This window comes from Saimiri boliviensis, chromosome 3, assembly GCF_048565385.1.
Source record: "Saimiri boliviensis isolate mSaiBol1 chromosome 3, mSaiBol1.pri, whole genome shotgun sequence".
Taxonomy (NCBI): domain Eukaryota; kingdom Metazoa; phylum Chordata; class Mammalia; order Primates; family Cebidae; genus Saimiri; species Saimiri boliviensis.
Window position 1 is genome coordinate 62183932 of NC_133451.1, and position 20434 is coordinate 62204365.

The 20434-nt window shown below is 36.4% G+C and overlaps 1 protein-coding gene across 1 annotated transcript in view; it reads right to left on the reverse strand.

The window, feature by feature from the left end:
• The window catches only part of CENPC (centromere protein C), a 64060-nt gene that overhangs the window by 13106 nt on the left and 30520 nt on the right, over positions 1–20434 (reverse strand). The window contains exons 9-14 of the mRNA XM_039468564.2: positions 19778–19945; positions 16263–16554; positions 14224–14370; positions 11711–11793; positions 1630–1689; positions 368–472 (exon numbers count right to left, since the gene is read on the reverse strand). Of these exons, the coding sequence (XP_039324498.1) occupies positions 368–472; positions 1630–1689; positions 11711–11793; positions 14224–14370; positions 16263–16554; positions 19778–19945 (855 nt within the window). The remainder of the gene's footprint in view (positions 1–367; positions 473–1629; positions 1690–11710; positions 11794–14223; positions 14371–16262; positions 16555–19777; positions 19946–20434) is intronic.

Here is a 20434-nt window from a genome sequence, read left to right on the forward strand (position 1 = left end):
AACATTATACTTTCCTGCCCACCCTACATTACTCTGTAGAAATCTATGAGGAAATGGAAAATGGTTAGCAGGAATAATAATGGAAACTATTTTACCTTTACCAGTTATAATTTTCTCATGTTCTAATCTAATTATATTATGCAATTAGAGATCTTGTCTGATAATACAGGAATAACAACACTCAGCTACCAAAGAGAAAATACCAGCATCTCTACATTAATCAGACAAAAATGAATTTAAATCCTATTATTGAAATCTCAGGCGTGATGATTAAGTAAGGTAATGTATCTAAACATGTACTGCAGTGTCTGGCACACAGTAAACAAATTTTTTATTGACAGACATTATAGCATAAACTAAGTTTTACCTGATGGCCTTCCTTGATAATCTATTCGCTCCCCTCGCCAGTACTCCAAAGGTTTCAAACGTATTCTCTTGGTCCTGCGAACATTTGGTGTGTTGGAGGGCAATACTATAAAAAGGTATCAGACAAAAGTGTATATATATGTTTTTTAGTTAATGGCACTTGGCAGTGGAAAGACTATCTTTTAGAAAATGAATGCTTTATTTTTTAGAACATAAATATTTTTCTAGACAAAAGACTAAAAAAACAAAACATGTATTTATGCTAATAATTAAAGAAATGCCAATGGAAAAACAGGCTACCAAATTGGCAAACATTTAAAAATTTAATAATGCCCAGTGTTGACAATGTTAAATGTACACTCATCTGAACAATGCAAAGTTCTGTATATTAAATTGAGTTTGTTGGCTGTATCTTCAAATTCCCATGTTCTTACCTATTTTTTGTTTGCTAGAGCTATCCTGAAGCTAACAGGAAGTTGCCTACTGCTGTTAGGCATAATGCTTAATGTTCCTTTCTGTAAACACTGAAGCTCCTGATCAGGAACATTTTTATTTCCTTTTCTCTACTCCTGATTCATCATTTCACTCCAAGACAAGCATTAAGTATCAAGAGATATAGCAGTTTCTCATCACACAGGCTCACGAAATATTAACATGAGCTAAGTTTTTGAGTGAGGCAATGAGAAAAAGCTTCACTCCTACTGTTAATCTCTAAGTTTAAGAGCACTCACAGCCTCAAACAAAGAGAGAAACATTAAAAGCCACCCAACATCACAGAAAAGTGGGAACATGTATCTTGACTCGCAAATATCTCTTTGGGAACCATGGATTGTTAATCTTTACAGGGGCCTCTCCACGGGTTCCCTAGTTCACAGCTTTGTCTACTTACTACCCTAGCTACTGCTTTGTTTAGGAGTCAACTGAATTAAAGTGGAAGCACATGCTGTCAAGGAAGCCATCTACCTGGTAGTTACAGTTTCTTTGATAAAATACTCCACACTAGCTTCATAGATAAGGGAGGATCATGCCCCCTTACTAGGGGGGAAAAAGTGAGAAGGCAACAGAATTCATAAATGGACAATAGACTAACTCAGTGGTTTGTGATGACTTAATATGAAATTCATAAAAACTAAGTATGTAATTTTATCTACCTACCAATTAATCCAAGTAATAGTATTTCTCCTCAAGAAAAATTAAGTATATTTAGAAACAAAATTAAAGTATTTTTCTCAATAAAAATATTAAAAGAGAAAATATTCTTACCTAATTTGTGATGGATTCTGTTCTTTGGTATCACTTTAGATAGTTTTACTCTTGAGTCATCTACAAAATGCAAAAGAATATCATGAGCAATGACTGCTAATTCCAAGTTAAGTTAAAGTTTCCTGGTCAATTTCAGTATGAGTATTTTAAATAAAATTTGACCTGATAATATATTTTATTAGTCCTTTTGCTTTTCACTGCTCAGTTATAAAAATTAAGGAAAAGAAGTTATTTCTGTAGACTTTGCTACAATGAATACATTGCAAGCTTGTCCAATTCGCCTTATTTTGTTATGTTCTGTTTTGTTTTGTTTTAGGCCTTTAGCAGCCTGAACCCATGGTTTTTAGTTTGTATCTCTAGTGGCAAATGGAGAAGAGGGATGAAGAAAGGGTTTTACTGACCCAACCAGAAAGAGAAACTAAGAACCCATGACTGTATTCTCTCCCTTGGACACCCTGGTTTGTATTCTTAAGAGTGTAACTGTTAAAAAAACAAACAAACAAACACAACAACAACAACAAAAAAGAGATTTTTTCTACTGCTCATGGAAAGATTAAATAAGCCACTGGTGGATAAAAATGTAGGGACTGATAATGAATAATTAATATGTTATTAATGAACTATCTGTAACTTTCTCATAAAGTTCTGAAATAGTTTAAGTGTACCGAACTTAGCAGTGTGCCAATGAGCTTAGAGGTTCTCAACTTTGGTAAATAGCACCTAAAGATGACTGTCTTCACTTCTTTCCCTTTCTATGCACAAATGTTCTATATCAAGAAGCAGAGTCTCATTCCCTTCTCCTTCAATCTCTGCTTGAGTTAGTGACTTGCTTAACTAATAGACCACAACAGAAATGATGTCTGGGACTTAGAAGGCTAAGTCCTAAAACAATCTACAGGTTTCATCTAGAAGTCTTGGGATCTCACTCTTGGGGAAGACAGCAACAATATGAAGATTAGCACAAGACTGCCATGCTGTGAAACCCAATGTAGTCACATAGAAAAGCCACATGGAGGAAAAGAGTTGCTTGGGCAACCGTCAGAGTCCCAGCTCTCCTAGCTGGGTTCAAATATATAAGTGAGGAAGTTTCCTTGAATGTCCAAACCCAGTTGAACTTTTAGATGACTCCAGCACCAGCAACTTGTACTTTTAAATTCATGAGTGTACTCAAGTGACAATTACCCAACTAAGCCAAGTCAATTCACAGAACCATAAAAGATAAATCAATCACTGTATTAAGCCTCTAAGTTTTAGAGTGGTTAGTTATGCAGCAATATACAACTGGACACAATGTCCATGAAACACCTAAAGTTGTAAATACAATTTTGCATTTTTCCCCTAAAAAGTAAGTCTGTTTTTATCATATTCTCAAATGAATCCATGGAAGAAAAACAACAAAAAATTATTAAGAATGATTGAATTAGGTATTTTATAAAATCATTGGTTTGGAAGAAACTTCAGGGATCATAACATCTAATTTCCCTGTCAGATATAGGCAAATCTGTAGACATCGAAAGTAGATTAGGAGTTGCATAGGCCCAGGGAAAGGAAATGGAAGGTGGCTACTAAAGAGTAAAGGGGTTTCTTTTTGGGGATGATGAAAAGTTCTAACATCGACTACGACAATTACTACATACCATTGATTTGTATACCATAAGTGGACTAATTATATGGTATATGAAGTCTAACTCAATAAATCTAGTGCATCCTCCACTCCATCTCAACCCCCACTGCCAAAAATCCCATTTCCCATGCAATCTCTACTAGAAGTAGAGGTCTCGCCTCTGTTGGAAATTCTCCTGTGACACTGAGTCTTGGAGGGAGCGCCAGAGTCATAAAAGGAACCACAGAAACAAGCAAATATACTGAGAATAATGGGAGTCAGGTTTCTCACTGAGAAGAGGTTTATAAAAATGGAAAAGGAGATGTCTATATTGAAATGGAAGTAGGATTAGTAATGTGAACTTATAATAAATAGAGGTATATCCCAGAGACACTGCCAGCTCAGTTCCAGACTACTATAATAACACAGATATTGAATAAAGCAAGACACACTGTTTGGTGTGTGTGTTTTTTTTTTTTTTTTTTGGTTCTTTTGTTTTGTTTTGGTTTTTTGAGACAAAGTCTTATTCTGTCACCCAGCCTGCAGTGCAGTGGTGCAATCATGATTCACTGCAGCCTCCGCTCCTGGGAGCAAATGATCCTTCTGTTTTTCCCCGAGTAACCAGGACCACAGATGCACACCACCATGCCCGGCTAATTTTTGTATTTTTAGTAGAAACAGGTTTTCGGCATGTTGGCCAGGCTGGTCTCAAACTCCTGGACTCAAGTGATCTGCCTGCCTCTCCTCCCAAAGTGTTGGGACTACAGTGTGAGCCACCATGCCGGGCCAAAAGTTATGTCTTTACTATATTATAGTATATTAAGTATTTAAGAGCATTAGGTCCAAAAACTCAGTGTACGTATACCTTAATTTAAAAATATTTTACTATTAAAAATGCTAAAGATCAGCCAGGCATAGTAGCTCACTCCTGTAATCCCAGAATTTTGGAAGGCCCAAAAGGGCAGATGACTTGAGGCCAGAAGTTCAAGAACAGCCTGGCCAACATGCAAAACCCTGTCTCTACTAAAAATAAAAAAATTGGCTGGGTGTGGTGACACACACCTTGTGATCCCAGCTACTCTTGGTGGCTGAGGCATGAGAATCACTTGAGTCCAGGAAGCGAGAGGTTTCAGTGAGCCAAGATTGTACCACTGTACTCCAGCCTGGGTAACAGAGTAAGCTTATGCCTCAAAAAATAGAAATAATAAAAAATAAAAATAAAAATATCATCTGAGCTTTCAGTGAGTTTTAATCTTCTTGCTGGTAGGCTATTTTGCCTCATTGTTGATGACTGCTGACTGATGAGGCTGGTGTGTCTGTAGCAGTTTCTTAAAGCAAATCAACAATGAAGTTTCTCTGGAGCATATAAAATGCTGTTTTATGGCATTTTACCCACAGTAGAACTTCTTTCAAAACCACAGTCAAACCTCTCTAGCCTGCCACTGCTTTATCAACTAAGTTCATAGAATATCCTAAATCCTTTTTGGTCATTTCAAGAGTTCACAACACATTCACTAGGAGTAGATCCCACCTCAGGAAATCAGTTTCTTTGTTCATCCATAAGAAGCAACTCCTCATCTGTTCAAATTTTGTCATGAAATTGCAGCAATCCAGTCTCATCTCCAGACTCCACTTCTAATTCTAGTTCCTTTGCTATTTCCACCACATCTAGTTTTTTCCTTCATGGAAGTCTTGAAGCCCTCAAAATCACCCAGAAGGGTTGGAATCAACTTCTTCCAAACTCCTGGTAATGTTGATATTTTGATCTCCTCCCATAAAACATAAATATTTTTAATGGCATCTAGAATAGTGAATCCTTTCCAGAAGATTTTTTATTTACTTTTTCCAGACCCATCAGAGGAATCACTACTCATGGCAGCTACTGCCTTACAAAATGTATTTCTTAAATAATAAGACTTGAAAGTCCAAATTATTCCTTGATCCATGCATAAGCTGCAGAATGGATGCTATGCTGGTAGGCATGACAACAACATTATTTTCCTTGTCCTTGTCCATTAGAGCTGCTGGATGGCCTGGTGCATTGTCATGGTTGTGCTGTCACCCAGGCTTTGTTGTTCTACTAATAGAACGAAGTAGATTTAGCATAATTTTTAAGAGCTCTAGGATTTCTGGAACGGTAAACAAGCACTAGCTTCAACTTAAAGTCACCAGCTGTATTAGCCCTTAACAAGAGAGTCAGCCTGTCCTTGGAAGCTTTGAAGTCAAGCATTGACTTCTCCACTTCAGCTATGAAGGTCCTAGATGATCTCTTCTTTCAATAGATGGGTGTTTGTCTACAGTGAACATTTGTTGTTTAATGAAGACACCTTCAATTATCTTAGCTAGATTTTTTGGATAACTTGCTGCAACTTCTACAACAGACCTTGCTGCTTCACCTTGCACTTTTATGTTATGAAAACAGCTTCTTTCCTTACACCTCATGAACCAGACTCTGCTACTTCCAAACTTTTCTTCTGCTGCTTCCTCACCTCTCTCAGCCTCCACAGAATTAAAGAGAGTTTGGGCCTTGCTTTGGATTAGACTTTGGCTTTAAAGAAATGCTGTGACTTGTATAGTCTTCAGTCCAGACCACGGAAACTTTCTCTATATCAGCAGTAAGGCAGTTTCCCTTTCTTATCATTCACGTGTTCACTGGAGTAGCACTTTTATTTTCCCTCAAGAACTTTTCCTTTGCATTCATAAATTGGCTGTTTGGTGCCAGAGGCCAAGCTTATGGACTATCTCGGTTTCTGACATGTCTTCCTCACTAAGCTTAATCATTTCTAGCTTTTGATTTAAAGTGAAAAATGCCTGATTCCTTTTACTTGAACACTTAGAAGCCATTGTAGGGTTATTATTGGCCTCTCAGGGAACAGGGAAGCCCGAGGAGAAGGAGAAAGATGGGGAACTGGCCAGTTGGCAGAGCTGTTAGAATACATTTATTAAGTTCACTTTCTTATGTGGGTGTAGTTTATGATATCCCAAAACAATCGCAATAGTAACGTCAAAGATCACTGATCACAAATCACCATAAAAGACATAGTAATGAAAAAGTGAAACACTGTGAAAATTATCAAAATGTGACAGACACACAAGGTGAGCACATGCTACTGAAAAATATGGTGCCAATAAGGCTTACTCAACACAGGGTTGCCACAAACCTTCAATTTGTGAAACACGCAGTATCTGCAAAGTACAATGACACAAAGCACGCTAAAACAGGGCATGCCTGTATAAATATAAATATAGAAATAGACATAGAAGCCTGTATTATATATGGTGTGTACATATGTGTATGTGTGTATGTGGATGTATCTATATACTATCTCTGTCCACTGAGAAAGCTTAGAAGCAATGGTATCCCAAACAAGGATCATACCAAGTGCCCAAATCTTGGTTTCTAAATGCCATCCTCCACTGAAAATAACCAGGCTTCCTGGAGCAGTAATTGATCCCAGAGCTGGAGCAGGGAAAAACAACTGGAACACCTCATGCCAAAAACCAAAGACAGTATTCACAGAATCATAACAAAAGCACAGAGACCAGCTGAAAGAAAATCAAATGACCAAATATATCACAATGTATCACAATAAATGATCAAGATTACAACCACACGACATAAAATATAAACCTAGTAGTCCATATTGATATAAATAAAATGAATAATGAATAAATAACTGGCATGGAAGAGAAAAACTGGCAACTAATTAATGGGGAAGGAATAAAAGAATAGAAAATAGAAAATAATGTGGTATCATTATTAGCAGCTGATAATTCAACTGGGAATCTTCAATGTACATTAAAGTTGGTGGATGGAGGTTTGACAAGAAACAGGTTATTAAAATAGTATCAGAATATCACTCCACAATATTTATCAATTATAAGAGAAAGGTAGTGTCTTTACAGTAGAGAAACCTGGTAGACAATGTGAACAGGTGATCAGGATTAACATCATGTCGACCAGGCGTGGTGGCTCACACCTGTAATCCCAGCACTGTGGGAGGCTGAGGTGGGCAGATCACTTAAGGTCAGGAGTTTGAGACCAGCCTAGCCAACAAGGTGAAAGCCTGTCTCTACTAACAATACAAAACTCAGCCAGATGTGTTGATGCATGCCTGTAATCCCAGCTACTCAGGAGGCTAAGGCACAAGAATTGCTTGAACCCGGGAGGCAGAGGTTACAGTGAGCTGAGATCACACGACTGCACTCCAGCCTGTGTGACAAAGCAAGACTCTGTCTCAAAAAAAAAAAAAACAAAAAAAAAAAACCAAAACCAAAAAAAAAAAGCATCATGTAGAAGGTCAACACTGTGTGCCTCCTGTGTGATGCACAAATTACAACCCCTAACTCCTAACCCTATAGTACCATTTCTGTAGTATTACTCTAAATATCAGTAGCACACATTGATCACGAGGAAACAGAAAGACCCAGGCTGAAGGTCATTCTAAAGATAAGAAGCCTGTATTTTTTTTTTTTTTTTTTTGAGACAGAGTCTTGCTCTGTTGCCCAGGCTGGAGTGCAGTGACACAACCTCCACTCAATGCAACCTCTGCCTCCCGGGTTCAAGCAATTCTCTGCCTCAGCCTCCTGAGCAGCTGGGATTATAGGTGTCTATCGCCATGACCAGCTAATTTTTTGTATTTTTAGTAGAGACAGGATTTCACCATCTTGGCCAGACTAGTCTCAAACTCCTGACCTTGTGATCCACCTGCCTTGACCTCCCAAAGTGCTGGAATTACAAGCCTGAGCCACTATGCCCAGCCTAGAAGGTTGCATTCTTTAAAAATGTTAGTGTCAGGAAAGTTAGGAAAAAAAACCTAAGGAACTGTTCCATGTTGAAGGAAACTAAGGGACATGACAGCTAAATGCAGTCGCTGATGACTGGATCTTGAACCAGGAAGAAAAGGAAACACTGAGATCCAGGATTGGATCCTGAGCTAGAAGAGAAAAGGAACTGCTGGTGAAATCTGAATGGAATCTGTGAATGAATCTGTGTTGTATTAATGCTGATTGCCTTATCTGGGTAGTTAGAGGGTATTTATATCCTTGTCTTGCTGAAATGCATTACGGGGTATTTAAGAGAAATAATATATTATGTCTATAATTCCCTTTCAAATAGTTTAGAAAAAGATGAATGCTAATAAACGTATAAATATTTATTAGAGGAGACAGGGAGGAAGATGGAAAAATGCTGAAAAACGCGGACAATTGTGAAATCTCAATGAAGGGGATATGGGATCTCTGTTTAAGACTCAAATTATTTCAAAATAAATTATTTTTTAAGTGACTAACACAAGGGACAACTCCTAAATTTCAAAGATTAAAGGATCCTAGTAAGCCTGGAGATGGAAGAAAACTGGTTATCTACAAAGGAAACAAGAAATAAGGCTGCCTTCAAATTTCTATTCATAAGCATTAACTCTCATGAAGCAAAAGAGCAACAGGCAGATAGTTTAAAGAAAAAAAGATCATGACTCAAGATTATGTTCTCTATTTAGCTGGTGGTTCATTGTGTTTAAAAAAGAAAAAGCCTGAGTCCTTGCTGGAATATGTGAGAATGTCTACCACCTTAACTAAGAAGTAACAAATATATCTGTTGACAGTAAGTGTAAATATATTAAATATTTTATTAAAGGGAAAAATACTTACACAGCAAGTCAAAAACAATTCAATCATATGCTGTTTCTGAGCCACTTTTAATTTTCTAATAAAAGTTAAATAAAAGGATAAGAAACAATACCCAACCAAAAGAAATTGTAGGTCACAATATTAATACTAGACAAAACAAACTACAAAGTAAAAAGCATTGAACACAATGAAGGAGATTTGACCAAAACAGGTACCTTCCATATGAATGAAGGTTTATGTGATTAGTAATAGCACTGAAATATACATAACAAAGACTACAGGAAATACAAGGAGAAAGACAGTTGGGAGTGGCACCCTTCAACTCTAGCAGTCGTTAACAGATCTCAAATCAAAAGTAAAAATACAAAGGTTCAGAATACTATCAAGCTTATGATGTCCAAATCTAACATCCTGTTCTTTTCCCCAAAATTTGCTTATTCCCCAATAATCCCTAGATCAGGAAACAATATTGCTATTCTTCCAGGTACTCAGGCCAAAAACCTTCAAGTTATCTCTAATATTCTTTCTCTCATATATCACATCTCCTCCATCAGAAAATCCTGTTGTGTTTACCTTCAAAAACACTTACAAATCCTCCTCCTGCTCTCCACCTTCTATTGGTACCACACTGGTCTAAGCCAACACCTCTCATTAGGATTATTTCAACATCTCTCCAGCCAGTCTCCTAGCTTCCAACCTTCCTCTGTCCCCTCAACCCCATCGGTCAACTCCTAACACAGCAGCTGCAGTGATTCTGTTAATACAGGTCTTCTGCTCAAAACCCTCTAATGGCTTCCCATCTCTCTTAATAAAAGCCTTTAACATCCTATGTGATCTTTCATTCCGCTGCCTCTGTGACATCATTTTTCCTGCTACTCACCCTCTCTTCCTCTGCTCTAACCCCCTGGCCTTCTTGGTGTTCCTCAATCACGATGGACTCTACCATACCAGAACCTTTGCCCTTCATCTTCCCTCTACCTAGGACACTACTTAGCCAGACAGCTGCATGGTTTACTGTCTCATCTCTTCACAACTTTGCTCAAATGATCACTTCCTTAGTGAGGACCTCTCTGCCCACCTACCTAAAAGTGTAAACTTCATTTGCCACCCTAAAACCCCTACTTTATGTTTCTACTCTCAACACCCAACAAATTATAAATTTTGTTATCCTTTTAAATTGTCTGCTATCCTGCCCCTTCCAGAAATTATGCTCCAGGAGGGAGAAATTTTTGTTAGTTTTGTTCACTGACACATACCTAAGCCCTAGAATGTACAGTGACTATTCCATAATTTTTCATATATATTTAAGAATTCCATAAGCATTCAAAATACATTCAAAAAAATATATTGACTTACATTATCGACAAAATAACTGGATATATATCTTTAAGTCCCCATCTGTACATAAATTATTCTTTTTCAAGCACTGATCGAAAAATTATAAAAACTAAGCATAAACTAGATATTGGAACATAAAGAAAACCTTACTGAATTCAACCACTAAATAATATAGGCCAAGTTTTCCAGAACAAAACAAAACCAGAAAATAATAAAAGAATAAAACATAACTTCTTAGATAACAGCCAAAATTGGGTATTTTACACACACCAGATATTAAACTAAGCAAAGAACATGTATTCATCTTTATATCAACTTATGGGATTAGAGCTGATATCATTTTACAGATAAGGAAACTGAAGTTTAAGAACACTAAAATTTCTTACTCAAGATAGCATAGTGATGCTTTCTGATCAGTGGTGAATGGGGGAAAAAATGATAACATAGCCAGTAAGTAGTAGAGCTAGAACAAATCCCAGGTCCATGATTCTGGAAACCAAGCTCTTGACTATGTACTCTTAAATAACTACTGAGTCAAAGAAAAATCACTATAATTCAGAGTATACTACAATAACACTACATAGCAAAGCCTATAAAATTAAGCCAAAACTATAATGAGGGAAATTCAATGCTGCTTCTTTACCAAAGAAAAAGCAGAAAAACACAGAAAGCATTTAAGTTAAAAAAGAAAAATGACATAATAAATCTAATGATGAGGGAAAAATTAAAAAGTTAAACACATAGTGATTATTAAGAAAAAAAACAGTATAACAAATTACAATCAAACATGCATTTTTAGGAGCATAAAAAAATTATAAAATTCTCTATTAAGAAGCATTTTTAAACGTCAGGATGAAAATTTTCAAGTATTGAAAGCCAGGCACAGTGAGTTACGCCTGTAGTCCCAGCACTTTGGAAGGCCAAAGAGGGTGGATCACAAGGTCAGGAGTGCAAGACCAGCTACATGGTGAAACCCCTCTCTACGAAAAATATAAAAAATTAGCCAGGAGTGGTGGCAGGCACCTCTAATCCCAGCTATTCAGGAAACTGAGGCAGAGATCTGCTTGAACCCAGGAGGCGGGGGTTGCAATGAGCCGAGATCATGCCACTGCACTCCAGCCTAGGCAACAGAGTGAGATTCCATATCAAGAAAAAAAATTTCAAGTTTGAAAAAAAATAAAACAGCACAATGGACCCAACACACCCATCACCCAGCTTCAGTAATCAACAGATGACTAATCTTGCTTCATGTATACCCTTAACAGCTTAACAATTTTAAATACTGGAGTAGACACCTTAAATGCCAGTATTTCATTACATTCTACTTAAAAAACTGTCACTTATTTTTTTCTCTCTCACTTAGGCATAGGGTCTTACTAATTTCTAACTAAGAGTCTTAAGAGGTAGGTACTCAATATGCATTTGCCATCAGTGATAATGTAAATAAAACATAGCACTCCTTACTCCATATTCAAAATGACACAAAAATTAAGACAAAAAAAAAAAGTTTACCTAAACTTCCATGAACTTCCTCATCATCTACATCATTATTCTTCTTTCCAGACATTAAATAATTCTTGAGCGTGGAAGGTCCACTTAAAAAAAAAAGTAAACCACAAAATTAATGCTTTTATAATGCATATATCTAATGTATTTGCCTTAATGATCATTTTTCTCCTAAAATTGCCATAAGTCTTTCTTTTAAAATCAATAATGATGTTACAAGTCATCAAGAATATATAGTCATCCCTCAGCATTTGTGGGGGATTGGTTCCAGGATCCACTGTAGATACCAAAATCCAAGGATGCTCAAATCCCTTATATACCATGGTGCAGTATTTGCATATGACTTTCACATATCCTCCTATATAATTTAAATTATCTCTAAGTTACCTATAATACCTAATGTAAATGTATGTAAATAGTTGTTATACTGTATTTTTATTTGTATTATTTTTAATGTTATATTGTTACTTTTTACTATTTTATATTTTCTGAGTATTTTCACTCAATGAGTGTTCAATCAGTGGATGCAGAGCCCACAGATATGGAGGGCTAATTGTACTTGCCACATTAAATAAAGGCTACAACCATAACTGATAGCAAGCATCGTTAAGGACTGAATTTATAACTTATAGATCAGAGTTATGATCTTAGTTAATTCAAATGATAACATCCTGTAGTGAAAATTATATATGTTTAAAAAAAAAAAAAAGAAAGAATCATATCTTAAGTAAAAAAAAAATTAGAGCCAAAATCCAATGGAATTTAAAATGTGGCCTGGAAATTGTCAGAGATGATTCAGGTTCTCCCAGTCCTAGATCTCTTTTTACCTATTATGAACCCAGGATAAGCCTAGTCATAACCTCACAAATAGTAAAGAAATTGTGGGGAACACTCCCGTGTGAGACCCCTAAAAGGCGTGAGTCTCACTATACGGTGAGTTTGATCCCAAACACAGTTTCCTACTGGAGGCAGTCGAGCTATCCTGAATATAGGAACTGAAAGATGAATGATCAGTTTCTAATATCAACCACAATATTGTTTGGGCCTAAAACTATGCGTTGCTGCTAGACCGAGTGACCCCCTGCCGGCAACCGGTTCCTGCTTTTAACCTTTTTATGACTTTAAGAATAATCCTTAAACCTTACTTACCAGACTGCCTTGTACCCTAGATAATGGTTTAACTGTCGATATTTGCAAAGCAAATACCACCATAAGGGATGGCTTTGATTCCTGACTCAGAGATTCCTGAATGGGGAAATTGAGTTGAGTTAGGAGTAGGCAAAGGAGAATCCGGTTAAGAGATATTCTGATGAGCAAAACCAGAAAACCTTTTCACATCTCAGTTCTAAAACAAGATCAAACTGGAGATACCTGCAGCCAGGAGGAATAATGTCTGGATGCAAACAAGCTTTGTGATTACAGGAAATTCTGTTACTTTTTACAACCACTGATTGTGTATCTGACTTTTCAATTGTATAGGCCATGTGAGGTATACATTTGCATTTCCTCTTGCAACCATTGTGTATCTGATTTCTCTATTGTATAGGCCATGTGAGGCATACATTTACATTCCTCTTGCTATGACGTAAACCAGAGCCAAGAAAGTGTATTTATTCCTGGCCTTTGAAAAATAAAATTTGCTGTTTAGGCACAGCCTATCAGCCCTCCAGACGCCTCGCTTTCTCTCTCTCTGTCTTTATTATTTTCTCAGGCGCACTCCCTCTTCCAGGTATTGGGACCCTCTTGCAGGTCGAGAGACCCCCGGGCAGACGTGCCTACCCGTCCGGACGGTCCACGACAGAAATCTCAGCCATCCCTTAAAAGTCTGAGACTTTGCTATAATTTACCTTTTGTTCATTTTTTAAAAGGTTGGTTATATGACATCAGATATAATTAAGAGTTGGTTAATTCAATTTGCTCACTAAAGGTGGTCATTTTAACATTATATGTCTAAATTCTTTAATATACCACCTTTTAAGAGGTGGAGCCTAATTCCACCTCTCCGTGAATGTTGTGTGGACTTAATAAGTTGTTTCTAATGAACAGAATAAAGTAGAAGTGACAGTGTACAATGTCAAAAACTAAGTCATTTAAAGACACTGTGATATCCATCACAGTCGCACTTTCTCTTGGAGCATTTGCTTTGTGGGAAGCCAGTTACCATATTCAGCAGCTGAGAGGGCCACATGGCCAGAAACGAAGGTCTACTGGAAACAGCCAGCAAGGAAATGGGACGTCCAGTTAAAAGCCACGTGAGTGAGGCATTTTACAGGTGGATCCTCCAATTCCAGACAAGACTTTAAAAAACTAAAACCAGAAAGACATCTTGACTGCTACCTCCTGAGATTATCTGAGCCAGAACTAGCTAGCTAAGTCTTTCAGATTGCTGACCCACAGAAACTATGAAACAGTAAGTGTTTTTAAGCCTACAACAAAATTAAAATAAAGTTCTTGGGTAATCTGTTATACAGCAATGGGTACAGTCAGGAAATACTATTATCCTTACAATATATGCATACCTTTCCTCTAAAATTGAAGTCTTATGCTCTTCAGAATCCAAGTTTGACTCTGTTGGTGTCTTACATGTATATCCATACGTCTGAGGCTTTAGAGAAACATTCTGTGCAGTCATAATATCATCTTGATTCTTTGAGCTTCCTGTAGATCTATAAAAATGATAAATGTATGACTGTTTATACCTCTTCAAAAGAAAATTTTCTTCCAGAAACAATACAATATTGGGTATGTAGGTGGGTATGTAGACAATACAATATTGGCTATAATGGGTATCAGATCAACCTGTTAAGGTTCTGAGACTTGCAACTAGCTAAGGAAGAAAATTGGTTTCTAGGACCTCCCAACAGTCCTAATTTGAAAAATTCTGATGAGAGAAATGGAGAAGACACCTGGCCATGTAGTGACAAAGACATATGGAGACCTTGTCGATTAATGGCTTATGATGTATGTTACAGTTAATCTATCATGGTTTACTGGAGAATCCAAAAACAACTCAAATTCTTTCTTTGATATTCGTTTGCAGTCAGCCTACTGACGGGCAATAGGTCCTTAGAGGGACTCAGCTCAACTCTTCGATAGTTAGTTTACTCCAAATACTTGCAAACAAGATACACTATTCCTAGGGACTGCATATTTCTTTAGGTTCTAGTGTCCTCCTGGGTCCTACCATTAGAGTCAAAAGCAATAAAAGTGATTACAAGAGAATACTAGAAACAACTGTATGGCAACATATTAGATGAACTAGATGAAATGGACGAACTCCTAGAAACAAATTATCAAAATTGATTCAAGAGGAAATAGTTTCAAAATACCATGAATCAGTAATTAAAAACAAACTACCCACATAGAAAAGCTCAGCCACAAGTGGCTTCACTGCTGAATTTGACCAAACATCCAAAGAAGAATTAAGAATTCTTCACAAACCGTTTCAAAAAATAGAAGAGATAATATTTCCCAACTCATTGTATAAAGCCAATTATTACTCTTATACCAAAACTAAACAAAGACAACACAGGGAAAGTAAGTTACAAACCAGAACACCTCAATAAAATACTAGCAAACCAATTTCAGCAACACAATTTTAAAAAAAAAGGGAAAGAAAGTAGAGAATGGCCTAAAAAAGTGAAACAGAATGTGTATGGAATTTCTTTATGCACTATAATGACATACACTAATATATTTTAGGACACACTAATTTATTTCAGTATATCCTCAGCACCTTACTGCTTCTAACACAAAGTATGTATTCCCTCAACAGGTTGTTGCAACTAGTAAGAATTCACTAAAAGCATCTAGCAAATATTTGGCACATAGTATGAACTCAAAAAATGTTAACTATTATCCTAGAAGAAAAGCATTAAGCTATATTCCTAACTGTTGAAATCACATCAATCTCACTTAAAAGGAAACAATTTGAACTACATACTTTAAAAAGATTAAGATAGCAAATTTTCTGATATGTGTTTTTTTGTTTGTTTTTTGAATCTCTATTTTGGTAGGCCAACAAAAGAGAATCACCAGTTCAAGACAGGCCTAAGTAACAAAGCAAGACCCCATTTCTACAACAAATTAAAAAATTAGCCAGGTATAGTGGTCCACACCTGTAGTTCTAGCTACTCAGGAAGCTAAGGAAGGAGGATTATGTGACCCAGGAGTTTGAGGTTACAGTGGGCTATGATCATGCCACTGCACTCCAGAGTAAGGCACTGGCTTTTTAAATTTAAAAAAAAAAAAAAAAAAAGCAACTCTTGAATGACAATAATATCTTATTAAAGAGTTGAATGACAATAATATCTTATTAAATTTAACAGTCATAATCCCAGGTGCTATGTACTATTCCCTATTTTAATATGAGGAAACAAGCGCAGAGTACTAGTCTGCCTGTGTGTCACCCAGCTAATGGTAGAGACTGGATTTAATACCAGGTATGCCAGAGTGCAGAGCTCTTTACGCTAATACTACCTGTCTATAAATGATTAAGTAGTGCAAATATTAAATGATGAAAAACAAAAGTATATATTGTATACATAACAGATATTACCTAGAACAATCAAGCTTTTTCTTCTTAAGCAAGTCTGCCTCATCACTTTCCAATGGCTCACTCTGAGGACAACTGGAAATTTCATCATGATCAACAATACCTCCAGAACCTTTAGCATTTAAAACCTTCTGTACTCTTGGGCTGCCTTTAGTTGCTGTCTTCTGCCTTTTAAGTGGAGTAGTTTTTTTTCTAATATTCTTAGATGACTGATTTGTTTTCTTCGCAGATTTTTGCCTACTGTCATGATGCACTGCTAATTCATTTCTTATTGAAGAATTGCTATAAACAGGACCTGAAAGATTCAATGATAACCTAAAGTTAGCATGTTTGTCCAGATGATTTGGCTCACTGAAATACAAACTTAATTTATATTTGCATATAAACATACAGACACACACACCTCATAGGCTAAATTTATTTCCAAATTAAATTATTTAAACAATGCAGCTCTTCAGTTTATAGACATATGCAACAGACCGTTTAAATTTATCACAGACTTCTAAAAACACTCTCTAGCTTTGCCCACTGCTCTTTTAGCTATCCTTAATATCTGGTATTCCCCAAGGCTACAGATTCAGCTTTTCACTCCATATACATTCTTTGAGGGACTCATCTACCCAGAGCTTTAATTACTATTTATACTGATACCTATAATATCCACCTACTGCTCTCCCCTAAATCTGTCTCTCTTGCTTTATTTCCTATCTTACTGAAAAATACAACTACCTAATCTATCCAGGTATCTAAATCAGAAATTTGAGTCATGCATAATCACTCCCAAAATCCTATCAATTCTACTTTATTAATGCCTTTCAAATTTTTCAAGCTCTCCGTCCTGTCATTAGAAGAGGCCTTCATCATTTCATATCTGGATTATTAAAACAGTCTCTTTATTAATCTCCCCTTCTCTAGCCTTCTCATTTTTCAATCCATTCTTCACAATGCTACAAGAATCACCTTTGGAAAACAAAAACTAGATCATTACAACCCTGCTTAATTAAAGTATTTCAATGATTATCTATAGCTTTAGAATGAAGTCCAAATACCTGCAACATCAATTTATATCTACATCTAGATTTGCTTATTTTATAAACCACAATTCCCAAAAGCACACTCTAAACAAACGAACCAAAAAACACCATCAGTACTGAACTATCTATAGTTTCTCTAAAGCACTAGCTGCCAAAAGGCAGTCTCTAGACGAGCAAGATCATCATTATCTGGGAATTTGAAATGCAAATTATCATGCCTCACCTCAGACCCAGTGAATCAAAAACTCTGCAGAGCAAGACCCAGTAATCGGTGTCTTAATAAGCTCCCCAGACAATTCTAAAGCACACTAAATTAAAAAAAGGAAAAGACCAAGCTCTCTGCTCCAGATCTCTGCATATGCTACTTCTACTTAAAACATTCCATCCTTCCTCCTTACTCCACTCAATCACTTAGCTAATTCCTAATTCATCCTTCAGGAAGCTTTCCCTAATTTCTAAGTCTTAAGGTAGCTTGCTATCACACATGTGACTATTTACTTATTTCTACCCCTCTCCTCCAGCAGACTGACAATTCCTTGACCCCAAGTAACTGACTGGTAGTTTATGTATTTTCCCCATGCCTAACAATAGGGGCAGGACTATGGTGAAGCAAGAGTAGTCTCAGCTGGAAAATTCAAGAAGGTACTCATTTTTAGGTCTGTGCAAGTACAGAGGCTGAACTCACACAACCCTGAAATTTAATGCCTTACATTTTTCATACTAGTGTCTCAACTGTCTTACTCTAGTCCTGGTCCTCCTGTACCTCATTCCTGCTCCAAGGCAAGTACTCCATATACATTTCTTCATATATACGGAAGGTCAACAATGTCACATGTACTACAAGTAGGCTGGAGACAGGTCAAGTTGTTCTTAACTTCAGACTTCAGTTGCTTCTTCCATCAGATCAGAGTTTAGACTATATGATATATAAGCATTTCTCTACTTTTTTGATTCCCAGCTTGATCAAAAGTACAATATCTATTTCAGGACTGTTAAATAAGTGGTTTTTGATAGTTTCAGAAATCTAGCACATTTAATTTCTGCAAGAACTTATTTACCCCACTATTTATGTGCGATCTGCCATAGTACTTTAGCATTTCAGGCAACCTGGGGCAGAAAAGTGAGTTCCCCAAAGAAGTAACAGTATTACTTAACACTTCAACATTAACATATGCTACCCACTATGCTAACTGCATTTAATCCTTATAAAACTCAATGAGATAATCATGTTATAGAATGAGAAACTAAACAAAGTAATCTACTCTAAGTGGAAGAGTGATCATTTGAACTCAGATCTGACTCCAAAATCCAAAGGCTGCAACAAAATAAATAATTGATGCTATTAATCAATAATCTCAATGATTTAATAATTCATAACAATAAGGCTTCACAGATATAATGCCATATTTGTACTAATCTTTCACTTATTAATCTAAATGCCCCATAGTCAATAGAATTTGTGTATGTGAATTCTACCTCATGATCCACCAATCTTTTCAGGATCATTTCCCTTAAAAAAAAAGACAATTCTTCCAAAACAATAAATGTTTCATATTGTGCAGAAAAAAAGTTAGCAGAGGAGGTCTAAGTACACTGCCTTAAAAGGGCCTGCTTTCAAAGTTAGCCCTATAACCTTAAAGTTCAGAAGGGTTCCCATCATTTCCTAATTGACAAATGTTGTTTTGTGTGCCTAAACTGCTTATACAAAAAATATGGTTCAGGTTGAATATTTGCCTTCGTTCAGGGAGTATGGAATTATAGTACTTGCTAGGGAGAGTACCTATGTGACCACCCCCGGTAAAGATCTTGGGCACTAAGTCTCTAGTGGGCTTTCCTGGTAGACATTTCGTCAATTTGTCACAACTCATTGTTAGAGGAATTAAGCAACTCCTGTGGGAATCAACTGAGAAAGAACTCTTTCTGCTGATTTCCTCCAGACTTAGCTCTTGCGCTTTTTCTCTACTGAATTTGCACTGCATCCTTTCACTGTAATGAATCACAGCCACTGAGTACAACTATATGCCCAGACCTCCTAGAAAATTACCAAATCTAAGGGTAGTCTTAAGAACCACCAACACAAATAATTTACTTTTCTATGTGTAATAAACTCAATTATAACCTTTTAGATTATAAACTCCTCGGTGGCAGAACCTCATATTAACAATCTTTGTATCCCTCACAACCAACACATTAAAATAGCAAGATTATTTATATTGCCTTTCCCAACTAGAATGTAAGCTCCAGGAGAGCAGGGATTTTTGGTCTGGTGTTTTGTTTTCCCATAGCTATTATCCCTATACCTAGAATGCTTTATATATTAAAGCTTCAAGGAATATCTTTACAATTGACTTAACATTTCTTCTGATAACCCAATTTAACTTGGTCCTCATAAGATTCTCTGCATAGAAATATAAAATCAAATATAATGCCCCTTACAGAATGATTTTATCTGTGAACAAACATAATTTAAATAAAAATACTTACTCTCCTCTGATTTTACCACCCACCAATTAGATGGACGTCTGGAAATTCTTCGACTTCTTCTGACAGTTGAAGTCACTTCTTCAGGTACAAGTCTGTCCTTGGACTCACTGGAAAGGTGCCCCTTTTTAGATTCTTCCTTATCTTTTCTAGGACTACTTTTCTTGCTTCCTAAAGTAAAGAAAACCATAAAACCAATTCACAATCTACTAGGAGTTTTCAGGAAACTATAACTAATTAAAAAAAAAAAAAAAACCCTCAATTATAGGAACTTCTTAACTTTATCCTGTGGCCTTCTTTTCACCTCTATTTTTAAAAGTCACATATTCTCTTTCTGTCAATTATATGTGCTGCTGAAGTAAGCACTAATGTTCTATTAAATGCAAACTTTTCACATTGCTTGATAACTCTTACATACTCCTTAGCCAAAAACAATTATCTTCTGAAACTGAAAAAATATATACAGTTCCTTCCTACAATGTCCCAAGTAAAAGCAATTACTGCTTTCTTGTTTTGAAATGATTTTTTTCAATCTAATTCTTAGGAGATTTAAAGTGTGATTAAATTATAAACCCTGAAAAACAGGCATTATCTTGATGCCAGGTTGACCCAATCTAATGATATGTTTCCTTTAAAAGATGTGGTCAGAGAGATGAGATG